The sequence below is a fragment of the Chrysemys picta genome, chromosome 10 (assembly GCF_011386835.1).
Source record: "Chrysemys picta bellii isolate R12L10 chromosome 10, ASM1138683v2, whole genome shotgun sequence".
NCBI classification, from domain to species: domain Eukaryota; kingdom Metazoa; phylum Chordata; order Testudines; family Emydidae; genus Chrysemys; species Chrysemys picta.
In genome coordinates this window covers 66,316,828-66,333,417 of record NC_088800.1, presented here as the reverse complement: position 1 = coordinate 66,333,417, position 16,590 = coordinate 66,316,828, and the positions used below count along the sequence as shown (strand labels likewise).

Sequence of the window (16,590 nt, the reverse complement as noted above, 5' to 3'; positions counted from 1 at the left end):
GCGCCGCGTGCACGGACGTCGGAAACTTTTTCCCTTAGCGGCTCCCGTCGGGCCGGCAGGGCCCCCTCCTTCCCGCCAGAGCGGCGCCCCGCTCCAGGGTATATATATCCCTGCCGACCCGACCCCTCCGGTTCCTTCTTGCCGGAGACTCCGACAGAGGGGAAGGAGGGTGGGAAGTGTAATGGACGTGAACAACACATCTCGAAGAACAACAGTTACAGAAGGTAAGTAACCGTTCTTTCTTCTTCGAGTGATTGTTCACGTCCATTACACATTAGGTGATTCCCAAGCTTACCATTGGAGGTGGGTAGGAGTCAAGGTACAACTGACGGTAGCACAGCCTGACCGACCATTGCGTCCTCTCTGGTCTGATGATGGATCGCGTAGTGGGCTGTGAATGTATGTATGGACGACCAGGTGGCTGCCTTGCAGATCTCCTGGATAGGGACCTGTGCCAAGAAGGCCGTAGAGGACGCTTGGGCTCTAGTCGAGTGGGCCCGGATCTCCGGGGCCGGAACATTGGCGAGCTCATAACAGGTGCGTATACAATGCGCAATCCATGCCGACAAGCGCTGCGTTGAGATAGGCAAGCCTTTCATACGTTCCGCAATCGCAATGAACAGCTGGGGTGTTCTGCGGAACGACCTGGTCCGTTCCAGGTAAAATGCCAACGCCCTTCAGACATCCAGGGTATGTAGGCTGCGTTGGTGAGGGTCCGTATGGGGTTTAGGGAAAAACACCGGTAGGCAAATGTCCTGCCCCATGTGAAACTGTGATACCACCTTTGGGAGGAATTTGGGGTGCGGCCTCAGTTGCACCTTATCTTTATGGAACACTGTATAGGGTGGTTCCGAAGAGAGGGCCCTCAATTCCGATACCCTTCTGGCTGACGTGATGGCCACGAGAAACGCCACCTTCCATGAGAGGTGCGTGAGGGAGCAAGTGGCTAGGGGCTCAAAGGGAGGACTCATGAGTCTTGTTAGGACTAGGTTCAGACTCCACGCCGAGACAGGCGGGCGCGAGTAGGGGAACACCCTTTCCAGCCCCTTGAGGAATCGGGCCACTGTGGGGTTGGAGAACACTGACACTCCCAACTCTCCCGGATGGAAAGCCGAAATAGCGGCTAAGTGAACTCTAATTGAGGCGGGTGCAAGCCCTTGATTCTTGAGGTGCAGTAGGTAGTCCAAGATCGACGGAACTGAGGCTTGTAAAGGCTGTATGCGTTGAGGCTCACACCAGTGGGAGAACCTTTTCCATTTTGCCAGGTAGGTCGCTCTTGTAGAGGGCTTCCTACTATTAAGGAGGATTTGCTGAACTTGGTGAGAGCACCTGTGTTCTGCATCATTCAGCCAGAGAGATACCATGCCGTGAGATGTAGCGAAGACAGGTTCGGGTGGAGTAGGCGACCTTCGTCTTGCGTGACTAGGTCGCGATGGAGGGGGAGGGTGATTGGATCGGCTATGGACAGCTCCAGCAGGGACGTGAACCAATGCTGGCGTGGCCAGGCCGGGGCGATGAGTATGATCGTCACCCTGTCCCTGCGGGTCTTGAGGAGAACCTTGTGTATGAGTGGGAACGGAGGGAAGGCGTATCTCAGGCTCCCTCCCCATGGGATCATGAAGGCATCTGCTAATGATCCCCGGCTGAGGTTCTGGAATGAGCAGAACTGAGGGCATTGGCTGTTGTCCCTGGTGGCGAATAGATCCACCCGGGGAAAGCCCCACTTCTGGAAGATCGAATGCAGGACGTCTCGCTTCAACGTCCATTCGTGCATTCGGTAGGAGCGGCTGAGGCGGTCTGCTAAGCCGTTTTGAATTCCCGGAAGATACGTCGCGATGAGGTGTATCGCATGGGCTATACAGAAGTTCCATAATTGGAGTGCTTCGTGACAGAGGGGAGAAGACCGGGACCCGCCCTGCTTGTTTATATAGAACATGGCGGTAGCGTTGTCCGTCAGGACTGCCACGCTGTGACCCTTTATGGTGGCGCGGAGGGTCTGACAGGCGAGGCGAACCGCTCTTAGCTCCTTCAGATTGATGTGAAGCAGCTTGTCTTCTCTGGACCACAACCCTTGGGTCCGCAGTTCCCCCAGGTGCGCCCCCCAGCCCAGGTCCGATGCATCTGTTACCAACGTCAGAGTGGGCTGTGGGGCAGCGAAGGGGATCCCTTCGCATACCTGTTGGCGATCGAGCCACCAGCATAGCGAGCTGAGCACCTGGTTTGGGATCATGACTACTTGATCCAATGGGTCTCTGTTGGGGCGATGCGTGTGGGCGAACCACAACTGTAAAGGTCGGAGCCTCAGGCGGGCATGTCTGACCACGTGTGTGCAAGCTGCCATATGTCCCAGAAGCTGCATGCAACACCTTGCCGTTGTCGTCGGGAACTTTTGGACCGAGCTTACGGCTCTGTGAATTGACATGAACCGTGCCTCTGGTAGGCTCGCTTGCGCGGTTACCGAGTCCAGGGTTGCACCTATGAAGTCCAGCCTCTGTGTGGGGACTAACGTGGACTTGGGCACATTGACCCGGAGGCCGAGCTTGTCGAACGTCTGCAAGGCCTGCTTCACGTGAGATTGGACCTCGGCCTCCGACCTGCCCGCGAGTAGCCAATCGTCCAGGTACGGGAACACACGCATCCTTCTCTTTCGAAGGAAGGCTGCCACCACGGACATGCATTTCGTGAACACTCGTGGTGCTGACGCCAGGCCGAAGGGCAGGACCGTAAATTGGAAGTGGCGCTGGTCGACCATGAAGCGCAGGAATCGCCTGTGGGCCGGATTGATTGCGATGTGAAAATAGGCATCTTTCATATCGAGGGCAGCATACCAATCCCCCGGATCCAGGGATGGGATAATAGTTCCCAGGGAGACCATACGGAAGCGAGCTTTGATCAGAAACTTGTTTAGCTCGCACAGGTCCAAAATAGGACGGAGACCTCCTTTTGCCTTGGGGATCAGGAAGTATCTGGAGTAGAATCCTTTTCCCCTCAGGTCTGTTGGGACCTCTTCTACTGCTCCAGCAGCGAGAAGGGTCTGAACCTCCTGCGTGAGAAGTTGCTCGTGAGAAGGGTCCCTGAAGAGGGACGGGGAAGGGGGATGGCAGGGAGGGGGCGAGGAAAAATGGAGGGTATAGCCCGCCTTCACTGTGCGCAGGACCCATCGGTCCGATGTTATGCGCGACCAAGCCCTGTAGAAATGGGACAGCCGGTCTTTGAAAAACAGAGGAGGATCCGGTATGGGATATGGTACGCTGTCCTCGGGCGTAGCTTCAAAAGCCTGGTTTATTCCCTGGCTGCGGCTTGCCCTGGCCGTGACTCTGGCCCTGGTTAGGCATATTGTTACGTCTCCGCCTGTTATCCCTGCCTCGACGGCGGTACGGCTCGTGTCGGGGGCGAGGGTGGTATTGCCTTTGCGGTGGCTGGGGTTTAAAGGGCTTACGCTGCGTTACCGGAGTGTGCATACCCAACGACTTAAGGGTCGCTCGTGAGTCCTTAAGGCTATGTAGCCTGGCGTCCGTCTGGTCGGAAAACAAGCCCGAACCTTCAAACGGGAGGTCCTGCAGCGTGGTCTGTACCTCTGGCGGGAGACCTGAAGCCTGTAACCACGCCGAACACCTCATCACGACTCCCGACGCAATTGTTCTAGCCGCCGCGTCGGCTGAGTCTAGTGCGGCCTGCAATGAGGTCTTGGCCACTGCCATTCCCTCATCCACCAGGGCCGTGAACTCCTGATGCGCGTCAGGGGGGAGGGAGGCCTTAAACTTGGCAACTGATGCCCAGGAGTTAAAATTGTGCCTGTTTAGAATCGCCTGCTGGTTGGCGATCCTCAGTTGAAGGCCCCCAGATGAATAGACTTTCCTCCCGAATAAGTCCAATCTCTTAGCTTCCTTGCCTTTGGGGGCAGGAGCTTGCTGGCCATGCCGCTCTTTTTCGTTGACCGCCGAGACCACCAGCGAACAGGGGGACGGGTGTAGAAAGAGGAAGTCAAACCCTCTAGATGGGGCGAAGTATTTCCTCTCTACGCCTTTTGCAGTTGGCGCACTAGAGGCCGGTGTTTGCCACACCGTCTTATAGTTGGACTGTACTGTCCGTATAATCGGGAGAGCGACTCTGGAGGGGCCCTCTGGGCTCAGGATATCGACTATGGGGTCGTCCTGCTCTACAGTCTCCTCCGTTTGCAAGCCCAGATTGAGGGCTACCCGGCGAAGCAGGTCTTGGTGTGCCCGATGGTCGATCGGGGGAGGGCCGGACACCAGTGTGCCCGCTACCGCCTCGTCTGGCGAGGAGGAAGAGGTCGGGGCCTTCTGCCCATCCTCATTGTCCAGCAATCCGGCATCAGCCAGTTGTTCCTCTGCGGCCTGACCCGCACCGTGGGATTGGGACGGCACCGTACTCGGTGCCGAGTCCACTCCTTCCCGCTCCGGCGGTCTAGAGACCGTTGCCTCCCTATACGATGGCGGGCGGTGCCGCGGGGAGCGGGATCGGTGCCCGGATGGCCCGGATCTCGAGGCCCTCGATGGGGGTCCTTGCTGGTGGTAGGCCCATGGTGTCCAGAATGGCCATTGGCTCGGTTGGCCCCATTGGGACTGATCATAGTCCCTGCTGGCCCGTGACCTATGGGCATACCCGCCGTATCGGTCTGAGTCAGTCCCCGAGACCATGGACGGTGACCTGGAAGGCCACGGTGGAGCCGTAGGATGGTGCCGGTCCGGTTTTGGGGAGTAGCGCCTCGCCGACCTGGAACGGTACTGGTGATCGCGGGACCGAGAACGGCTACGACTGGTCGGCCTTGGGTAACGAACCGCCGACGCTTCGCGGTGCCGACTCGTGCTCGGTTGCTGAGTCGGTGCCGACCGCATGTTGAAGCCCGACTGCTGCGGTGCTTCCTGCGCCGAGGGCAACCGGGAGTCCACCGAGGCGGAGCTTGACCGGGACCGGTTCCTGGAGCGGTGCCGAGATGGCGACCGTGATGGGCGCAACATCGCCGGCTTGCCTCTATGCGGCAGCATCGGCGGAGCGCCCTCAGCGCGTGCCGGGGCCTCGACGGACAACGCGATGAGGTCCTTAGCTGCCTCAAACGTGTCCGGAGTGGAGGGCTGTTCCACGAGCTCCTCTAGCCCTTCATCCTCACTCGACGCGCCCATCCCGGGGCTCGATGGGCCTGTCGGCGCCAGAGCCACTACCGGGGTCCGTGTTGGGGCCGTATCGGCCTTAGGGGCACTCGAGGTCTTTACCGGTGCCGGCCTCTTGTGCGGGGAGCGTCCTCGGGCCTTAGACTGGCCCTTCGCTTTCGCCGGCGAAGACGATCGGCGTCGTGCATTTCCCCGCTGGGTCGGTGCCGCGGGCTTCAGGTGACCCGCCGGTGCCGGTTCCCGCACCGATGCCGGGGCGCTCCGCACGGAGGCAGACGGTGCCGTCGAAGTGGAGGGCTGTAACGCCGTCTCCATGAGCAGCTGCTTAAGGCGAAAGTCCCTCTCTTTTTTAGTTCTGGGCTTAAAGGCCTTGCAGATCTTGCAGCGCTCTTTCTGGTGAGCTTCCCCCAGGCAACGGAGACACGAGGCGTGGGGGTCGCTCAATGGCATAGGCCTATGGCACGTGGCACAAGCCTTGAAGCCTTGGGCGTGCGGCATACCCCGCCGCCCAGGGCCAGTGCCGGGGCTGAACAAACAACCACGGCAGGAACTTTAAGTACTCTAATGAGCTGTTAACTACTGGCTCAACACTACTATTAACTAACTGATAACTGCTAAGTAACACTAATGCCTATTGCTAAGGGACACTCTCAGACGAGAGATAGAGTTGTTCCAACGCCGCCACGGACGGTAAGAAGGAACTGGAGGGGTCGGGTCGGCAGGGATATATATACCCTGGAGCGGGGCGCCGCTCTGGCGGGAAGGAGGGGGCCCTGCCGGCCGGCCGGGAGCCGCTAAGGGAAAAAGTTTCCGACGTCCGTGCACGCGGCGCGCGTACACCTAATGTGTAATGGACGTGAACAATCACTCGAAGAAGAACTATCATTCTTTCCCTCTTCTTAGCTACACAAAATAGGCAACATTCCCTCTCATTCTCCCTCCATGCTCTCCCATTATCTGTTCCCCACTACCCATTACATTCACTCACTCTCCCTGTCCTAGCATTACCACCAGTCCACAATTACCACAATCTTTCCTTTTTTGAAGTGTCTGTCCAAGAAGATCTGTAAGGGAGCTCAGCATATGCTGACAACTGTCTGGTTTTATGGACTCAGAATGATCCCAGATATTCCTTTTTTGTACCTCAGAAGTGGCACACGCTTCCCAACCCACCACATTTTCCTCTTCTGCCATAATACACTCCCTGGCAACCTCTTCCGTTTACCACATGCCTGAAACAGTCCCTCACATCCCTGCTTCCCACAATCCTCCCCACATATCCTGTTTGCCTTCTGCTCCTCACATTCCTCTGACTCCTCAGTTTCCTAGCCTTTTCCTGCTCCTGAGTCGGAGTTAGAGCAGCTCTACATTTTCTGTCCCCTGCTTAGCCCTTACTCTGTAAAAAAGGGATCTTGGCTGAGGTAGGCTTGACATCAGCCTCACTTTCAGGAGCAAAGCTGAAGGGAAACGGCCGCCATCTTGTTAAGGGCAGCCTGTGACTTCAGTCCCACTGATGATAAAGTGAGTGGCATTTGGGATGAGGGAAAAACTTGAGTTTAAAGGCAGAAATCAGAAAGCCATGAGAACTCTTGAAAAGCACCAAACATCACAGACTTCACACTGTAGCCCTCAGTGGATTCCCATAAACACATGTTGAGTATGATAGATTTACTTTTACTAGGGCTGCCAGAAAAAAAAAAAAGGTGCAATCACCAAAGTTCCAATTAATCATTATCCCCTACAAATCAAAACAGTTCCAAACCCAGCCCAGAGAGCCAGGCCAGTGGAGGAGTGTAAGGCCTCCTCACTGCTCTGTATCCTCCTCCTGCAGTGACTGCTCATCCCTGCCAGCAACAGGCTGTTTTTGGCTTGCTCTCCACCTTCCAGTCCCAGCTCTCCTCCACAGCCAACTCCCACGCTCGCTGTTGTCTCCAATCTGCAGCTCCTGCTCACCAGCAGTCGCTCTCTTTGCTGAACCAGGTTTCCTCTGACCTCAGGATGGCACTTCCTTTTCAGAGCCCTCTACTGGCTGCTTGTTGATAATGTAGCTCATTAGTCAGCCTGTGTCCCCAGCATATTCGGTCTACTCCCTCCCAGGCTCCTTTCCCTGCTTGCTCACAGGAGGGATCTTTAATCCCAGCCAGCAAACTACTACTCTCCCTGGCAACGGTGGAGCCAGGTTTTGCAACCAGGAGGGGTGATGGCCAAAGGGGCACTAACCACCTGCAGCAGCACCCTCCTCTCCAGCCCCGCAACCCTAATCTTGTCCCAGTGCAGAAGGCAGACCTTGGGGCTGGGCTCTCATATGGGGCTGTGCCTGGCTCCTTGCTCCATGGCACATGGCACACAGGGTTACGTGACTCCATATGGGTCATGAGGGAGGGCAGCCAGATTTGAGTGACTGGTGTTGCAACCTGGTACATGACCTCACCTGCCATGTCACAACACTGAAAGTGGGGAGCCAGGCCTAGCCCTGCAGAACAGGAGCTGCTACTGCTGCTAGACGAGCTCAGGGCAGGCTCACATTGCACTCCCATGTGAAAGGGCACAACACACACACCTAAATGCTGCTGGGGCATGGTTGCTCCCTATTAGCTTTGCCACTGGTCCCTGTCTCTCTCTACAATGAGCAGAAAGGGCTTGTTTGTAGTCCTCACCCCCATTCCTCAGCAGTCTTTGTTCTCATAGGTAGGAAGAACTCTTTCCACCTCCCCTCATCAACCTGAAGCCATTCTCATATGAAGGGAGAGGAGCAGAAAGAGCCCAACAGCTCAGGGCGGCTTTGCTCCCTCATCTGCACTGTGACCAACAGGGGCAGAATGATGCCTCTGTTCGTCTCCCTACAGCACACAGCCTAGGGAGAGGAACAGAAGAGGGATGAAGAGCTCCTAGAACTGCCCTCTCAAGCTAGGAAGGTGGAAAGGGGACTCACTTCTGCTCTCCCAAACCTGGGGGAGCAAGTAAAGAACCCCAAAGGAGCATCAGTGAGGCTAGGGGAGCTGTAGTGATGGGGTATTGTAATTATCAAGCCCATAAAATGTACCCCTATTGTAAATTTAATTGTAAGACAAATGTAAAAGTTCCTGAGATGTGGCAATAATCATGAAAAATAAATAAAGTTGTTTACAACATTTTGTAACAAGTTCAAGAGAACCAGACAAAGAAGCCAGATTAGTCTAAACCAAGAAGGCCATGTTGATATAATCCAAGGACTATTAAAATTATGCTTGGTAAAAACAGAAGATATGGAACCAGATATTAATAGAACAAAATTGGTGTGACATATTAAGTCTAAATTGTTGAACAAAATGACGAAAGGGATAAACTATGCAGCCCTTTTTGTATTTTATAAAAAGAGATTGAAAAAACATGATCAGTTCAGTTCAGCCCTCCCCCTCATCTCCTGTCCAACCTTGCATCACAGCTCCCCTCGTCTCATCCCCCAAACTGCCAGCACTGGAACTCATCGCAGCTCAGCTGAAGGAGTTCCTTCCAGAGAAGAAGGCTGGCTTGCTCACTCATTTAAGGAACTTCATTTTCACCTGTAAGTACTGAAAGTTATCACATTAGTATGACATACAGTCCTCAGCCCATCAGTGGGGATATCTAATTACCAGCACTGCAAAGGCTTGTAAGATATTGTATTGTATACCCTTCCCTTGCTGTGTTATTTTCTACCACTGTTTTTCCTCCTATCCTATCACACTCATCAGTTATACTACAATCATCCAAATCTGCCTTATAAGGAGAAAATATCCAATCAAATGACAGGCCTGACAGATCATAACCAAGGTCCAAGCAGCATGCATTGTGGAAGACTTGCCAGCCATCCAGTGTTTCAAACATATCAACAATGTATTTTAACCATCTTTTCTATCCTGCGTCTCCTCTATCTTGTTAAGAACAGGATAAGTAAATGCCCTCTACAAATCAGAACTGGGAGTAAAATTAATCCTTTTCCTTTTCATCAAAGAAAGGGAGTTCTGAAAATAAGACTGATGGTTTGCCTCCAAAAGGAGGAAAAACTTGAAAGGTTTTGACTGTTTTGCACACTCAACCACAGTTTCAGTATAAATGCCTGTTTTAATTTCTTGTTCTTTCTTGCGTTTAATCAATTTTTAATCTGAATGAATACTTTTGGCTGTTTGCCATATAACCAAGTAAAACCAAGGCCTTGCTGTTTAAAAGAACCCATTTCATGTTGGAGAATGAAATCTATAGACACCTTTCATGTCCTTAAGATCAATATCCTTTGACATCAATATCATTGTCCACAGGGGACAGGACTGATTTTGAGGTTTGGGGTAGAGTTGCTGGCAGGTAATGGTCAGATGTGGGGGTGAAAGCTCCTGCAGCAGGAGCCAAAAATCAATTTTACTCCATAAATTTGGGAATAGGCAACAATTATTTCTCACACATGGGACAGGCAGGGATAGTTCAAAAATCAAGACAGATTAGAAAACAATATATTTTAAAAAACATGGTATTTGGGGACTGACTCATGATTTTTGATCTTTTGAGGTTGACAATACTGGAGCCAGGTCTTGAGCTGCTCTAAAGGTCCAGCTCACCCTGTAACAGGTTCCTTTTATGGTATTATCCCAATGGTTCTCAAACTTTTGTACTGGTGACCCCTTTAACATAGCAAGCTGCTGAGTGTGACCCCCCCCCCTTTATAAATTAAAAACATTTGTATATATTTAACACCATAATAAATGCTGGAGGCAAAGCAGGGTTTGGGGTGGAGACTGACAGCTCGCGACCACCCCTGTAATAACCTCCCGACCCCCAGTTTGAGAACCACTGTATTATCCAAATTGGTGATTTTCCTACTGAAATAGGAAGACCCTCAGACCTCTAACAGGATCCATCACTTGGTTCTAATTCTAGAATATTCTAAAATGTCAGGCTTCAAAGTCATGATGTCTTTATGAACAAAGTCCATTTTAAGTCACATTTAGTGGTTTTAACTTTATCAGCTTTAATTTCAATCATGTACAGTTGGAATTGTAACTAAGGCAAGTGTCTTTCCAGGCAGAGGCCTACTTCCAATACAATTTTAAAACTCAAGCATTCCTTAAGGTTTTTTGGTAAAATGTGTTGTATACAAATTACATGAAATTGTGAGAGATTTTCTTGGCTATTAATTGGGATAACCTACATAAAACCAGGCTTCAGAGTGGTGATTAGTCTCATTATAATTGGTATGGCAACACCCATTTTTTCATGTTCTCTGTGTATATCTATATCTTCCTACTGTATTTTCCACTGCATGCATCCGATGAAGTGGGTTTTAGCCCATGAAAGCTTATGCTCAAATAAATTTGCTAGTCTCTACGGTGCCACAAGTACTCCTCGTTCTTTTTACATAAAACCACTAATTGTTCATGCCACATCATCATGTTCATGTTTTATTTATAGACATTTTAATTTATTTGCAGTATAGTAGTACCTAGAAACTCTAGTCAAGGATCCCGGAATTGTGCTAGACACCACAGTTATGAAGACAGACAACACTTAATCACATTATTAAGTCTGTAACATTCCACATACACACAAAAGAACCAAAAATCAGGATTGTATGTCGTACATAAATAGATTAGGAAACATTAGCAAAATTGATGCAATATAGGAAGTTTCCTCTCCATTCTAAAGTTACGGTTGAGTGATTTCACTTAAAATAAAGGCAAATTTAATGAATCACAATATCCTTCACTTGAGGATAACATAGGAGGTCTTTGTGATACCACAGGGTAAGGAACTTTTTACGTTGGTGAGGGTCACTTCTTGCCTTATGTTACTGTTTAGAGTTAATCCCTACCAGAACCCTTAAAAGTATAATTAAAGAACTATATACTGACTTCATTCTGCTTTACTGGTTTAGATACAAAGAGGAGTCCTTGTGGCGCCTTAGAGACTAAACACATTTATTTAGGCATAACCTTCATTTGGCTAAAACCCATTTCATCAGGTCCATGGAGTGAAAAATACAGTAAGCAGTATATGTATGAAAAGATGGGAGTTGCCTTACCAAGTTGGGGGTCAGTGCTAACGAGGCCAATTCAATTAAGGTGGAAGCGGCCTATTCTCAACAGCTAATTACTTTTGTAGTGCTAACGAGGCCAATGCAATCAAGGTGGACGTCGCCCATTTCCAACAGTTGACAAGAAATGGAAAAATTGACTATTGTAATGTACCGTATTCAGACTGTTGCTATGGTTTAAAAAAATATGAAACTACTGTATTACTTTTTTAAATATTTACACTACTTGTTTTGCATCAAGGTAAAAACATGAGGCTAAGCTTTTCGAACTGTGTTCTCTTTGATCCATTCACATTTGAGGACTTTGCCGTCTTGAAAACCACATTTTTAAAGAATATAGACATGAAAATCAGACACTGACTGCAGCTTAAGTTGTACACCTCAGCGTATGAAACTCTCTACAAGATGGTGCACAACATGAGTAGTTCTTCCTGCAGAACTCAAACCATGATCGTACTCTCATTGAGGAGGGATTTGAAGCCTCACTTTGGTTTGAGGCCACCAAAGGAACTTGGAGCTTGGTGATCCATACTAACTTTTACTCCTGATATCATAGTACAGAAGACCTAGGTATCCCTAATAGCAACAGAGCTCACTCAAAAAGAACAGGAGTACCTATGGCACCTTAGAGACTAATAAATTTATTTGAGCATAAGCTTTCGTGGGCTAGAGCCCACTTCATCGGGTGCATAGAATGGAACATATAGTGAGGAGATATATATACACACATACAGAGAACATGAAAAGGTGGGAGTTGTCGTACCAACTCTAAGAGGCTAATTAATTAAGAGAAAAAAATTTTGTAGTGATAATCAAGATAGCCCATTACAGACAGTTTGACAAGAGGTGTGAGAATATTTAACATAGGGAAATAGATTCAATGTGTGTAATGGCTCAACCATTCCCAATCTCTATTCAAGCCCAAATTGATAGTGTCTAATTTGCATATTAATTCAAGTTCAGCAGTTTCTCGTTGGAGTCTGTTTTTGAAGCTTTTCTGTTGCAAAATTGCCACCTTTAGGTCTGTTACTGAGTGGCCAGAGAGGTTGAAGTGTTCTCCTACTGGTTTTTGAATGTTATGATTCCTGACGTCAGATTTGTGTCCGTTTATTCTTTTGCGTGGAGACTGTCCTGTTTGGCCAATGTACATGGCAGAGGGGCATTGCTGGCACATGACGGCATATATCACATTGGTAGCTGTGCAGGTGAATGTGCCCCTGATGGCGTGGCTGATGTGATTAGGTCCTATGATGATGTCACTTGAATAGATATGTGGACAGAGTTGACATCTGGCTTTGTTGCAAGGATAGGTTCCTGGGTTAGTGTTTTTGTTCAGTGGTGTGTGGTTGCTGGTGAGTATTTGCTTCAGGTTGGGGGGCTGTCTGCAAGTGAGGATAGGTCTGTCTCCCAAGATCTGTGAGAGTGAAGTCACTTTCTAAAAGACAGGCCCAACAAAGAAAATAATAGAACGCCACTAGCCGTCACCTTCAGCCCCCAACTAAAACCTCTCCAGCGCATCATCAAAGATCTACAACCTATCCTGAAAGATGATCCCTCACTCTCACAGATCTTGGGAGACAGACCTGTCCTCGCTTACAGATAGCCCTCCAACCTGAAGCAAATACTCGCCAGGAAACCACACACTACTGAACATTAGTTTTCCCTATAAAAGCTAGTCCATTCCTGGATTGTCAGATGAACATGCTGCCTTCCACATGTCAGGACCTAATATTTCAAAAGAAAAGGCAAGCAGGAAAATTTAAAAATGACTTTCAAGAATTTGAGGCAGCTGCTATAGATCATAAAGGAACAGTAAAGGGCAGAAAGTTGTTTTTGCTTCACCCCTCACCTCACAGGGGTTTCCCTTTATTGTGTTTAAGTGGGAAGGGGTCAGGCTCCACAATACATATAATCTCATGAAACCTGGTAGTTACTCCATTTGCTAGAATGATGTGTTGGAAATAGATTTACAAAACAAGAATGCGTCTGTCTTAATACCCATTAACCATGCATGAATGGCAAAACAAGAGAAAAGTCAAATAAATGATGTGAAAAATAAAGACATACTGGTTCCTAAGAAAATTTCTTTTATTTTCATTTTATGGAAATACATTTTTCATTTTTATTTCCATGATACAAAAATGTTAAATATCAAAGTTTCTGAAATCTACCAAAGCAGATTTTTTTTAAATGAATAAAGGGCTGGTACAGTTTGCAGGTTTGTCACAGGTTTCAAAAACATTTTTACAAAAAACACAAACCATGGAAAACCAGATCAAGACTTAAGAGTGAAAACAGCAAAGAAAACCCACCTCCTCCCAACATTAATTTCTCTCTCTTTCTTTCTTTTTCTCTATTTTTTTAAGGAAAGTATAAGTTAAATTTTTCCAGGAGGACAAAAGGATAGTATATGTGTAGGATTAGTTTCCAGACAGATACTGGCTGAAGTCTTCCTACTGGGGAAAAAGGACAACACTGTAAAGTTTCCAGGGTAACTGGTAGAAAGCAGTAACCGATACTGAGGTTCATCTGTTCAGGACTACTGATAGTGTACTGAAATTGCCCGAACATCTAAAGATGAGAAGACTTGTGTGATGACTCCCTTCAAGCACAGGAAACAGCCTAACAAAATTCATAATAGTGCTGATTCTTTTTGTATATTTCATAGCCAACATGCCATAATAGGTGACCAAAACACATTTAGTTTTGCTTCTTAAATCTAACATTGTTTACGACAGCAAAGATTTCACATGATCAACAGACAGAACTGTAAACTAGTTAATACACGAGTAAAACTGACAGTGATTGTTCAGTAGACAGTTTAAAAAATTAAACTGATTTTCAGGAAACATACTTCTTTTTTTAACACCACTTTTTATTTAAATTAAGTATGGCTTCCAAGTGGTATACTCTTGCAATTGCTTTGAATCAGCTTCACTTTTTATTAATACAGATGTTGGCTACCACGTGTCAGGAACTTCAAAGAGTTCTGTGGAACCGCTTGTGATGCTTCCTAAGAGAAGAGAAAGATATTTACAACATTAAAAAGTACCATCTCAAAATATTTAAGTGGACTAAGCCACCTTAAAATAGAACAAGTTGTAGCATAATACTTGCAATTCAGGGTAAATTTATAATGCTATAGTTATATGGGGAAAATCCTCAAAGCAAAAATCTACATTTATACCATTATATTTAGCAGTCAATCTTAAGTGTGTCAGAACTATGAAAAGTATGATTACAAACAAATCAAGCTTTGATCCCGGATAAATTACTAAGTTTCAGCTTTAACTGTTGGTTTTTTTGTTTGGCGTTTTTTTGGGGGAGGTGTGGGGGCATTTATGAGTTTAACAAGTGCAGCACACATGGCATGCATCACCAATCACAATTTGCAGACTGCCACGTAAGCAATACTCTAAATAGTAAGACCAAGCATTCTCAGTGCAGATTGAGACAAGACAAGATGGAAGGCTGGTGAAACCCTTCTCACCAGATGAAATTATAAGGTAACAAAGCAATGACCATGGCAAATCATCAAGTGACATTTAAGTACTTTATATTTTCATACAGTATTTTGCAAATCAGATCTAATTTTATTAAAACAGATGCAGCGGCATATTCAGTTTGTAGCTGCAGCATCAAAATTATAATAAATAAAACTGTTAGCAGTACTATCCTACCTCCAAGAATCTGTAATGGGACATGTGCTGTTCAATATATGCATAAATGATGTGGAAAAGCAGATAAACAATGAAGTGGTGCCAAAATCTGCAGATGCTACTAAATTACCCAAGATAGTTAAGTCCAGAGCTGACTTTGAAGAGTTTCAAAGGGAGCTAACAAAACAGGGTGACTGGGCAACACAAGGGCAGATGAAATTCAATATTAATGAGTGCAAGTAACACACATTGGAAAATATAATCCCAACTACACATACAAAATGATGGGGTTCTAAATCATGAATAGTTCTCTAAAAACATCTGCTCAATGTGCAGGAGCAGTCAACAAAGCTAACAACGTTAGGAACTATTAAGAAAGGGATATATAAGGCAGAAAAGATCAGAATGCCACTTTATAAATCCATGGCGCACCCACATGTTAAATACTGCGTGCAGTTCTGATCTCCACATCTTAAAAAAAAAAAAAAAAAAAAAAAAAAATAAAGACATTAGAACTGGAAAAAGTAAAGAAAAGAGCAACAAAAATGATTAGGGACATGGAACAGCTTCCATACGAGGAGTGTTCTTAGAAAAGAGATGAACAAGGTGGGGGCATGGGAGATGACAAACGTCTAAAAAATCATGAATGGTGTGGAGAATGTGAATAGAGAAGCATTATTTACTCCTTTCCATAACACAAGAACTTGGGGGAGATGTGGGGGCATTTAAATAAATGTCACCCAATTAAATAAATAGGCAGCAGGTTTAAAACAAGCAAAAGGAAGTATTTCTTCACACAACGCACGGCCAACCTGTGGAATTTGTTGCCAGGGATGTTGTGAAGGCCAAAGTATAACTGGATTAAAAAAAAAGGTAGATAAGTTAATGGAGGATAGGTCCATAAATGGCTAAGATGGTCAGGGACACAACTCCATGCTCTGAGTGTCCCTAAATCTCTGACTGCCAGAAGCTGAACTGGATGACTGAGGATGAGGATCACTTGAAATTGCCCTGTTCTGTTCATTCCCTCTGAAACATATTGTGCTGGCCACTGTCGGAAGACAAGATACTGGGCTAAACATATAAGATTTAAGAGTTCAGTAGTTTTTGTAAGACTAATAAAATACAATTTTTGCCAAACATTAAGGTCTCGTTTATATTGCTTTGATTGTAAAAAAGCCCAGAAGACTTGAAATATTTTTCTCTGTTTACATTTTTAAAGATTAATACATATATTTTAATTCATTTTTAAGGACTGAAACTCTGTTTAATACCTTTTATAGCAAGTCTCCATAAACTACATTAAGTGACCATGTTGTGACCTTAGGAGCCCTCAATGCCAACTGGCAAAGGGCTCACTGTCATATAACAGCAATTTCTGTCAGGCCTCACTACACCTAACATATTGCTGTCATAATATTTATTTATAAAGAATGTCATGGAAGGTATCTAATGAAAGCTTGTATCATACTAATCATCAGAAGTACTGCGAGATGCATGTACGGTGTTATTCAAGAAGTTGTATGTATGTACTAAGCTATGTTACCAGGCGGGGTTCAGAAACCAGTTTTTCCCAGACAAGGAATATTGATATACCTGTCTTCCTAGATTTCTGATGTAAATTATGCAGGATAAGCCTGATACAATGGGAGTTCATTTGCATCTGATGTAAACAGGAAGATTTAGAGGATCAGAAAGCACAATGAAGCACAAGCCCCTGGGAAGAAGGATATTAACTGGGGATACACTGATATAT

The 16,590-nt window shown here is 46.9% G+C and overlaps 1 protein-coding gene across 7 annotated transcripts in view; it reads right to left on the bottom strand.

The window, feature by feature from the left end:
* Positions 1 to 13,245: 13,245 nt before the first annotated feature.
* Positions 13,246 to 16,590, bottom strand: part of PARN (poly(A)-specific ribonuclease) — a 154,810-nt gene continuing 151,465 nt past the window's right edge. For all 7 annotated transcript variants that reach the window (XR_010590833.1, XR_010590834.1, XR_010590832.1 and 4 more), the window contains one exon: positions 13,246 to 14,188. Coding sequence is in view for 3 of the 7 variants with exons in the window: in XM_065558855.1 (XP_065414927.1) it covers positions 14,136 to 14,188 (53 nt within the window). In the remaining 4 variants the exon portion in view is untranslated. The remainder of the gene's footprint in view (positions 14,189 to 16,590) is intronic.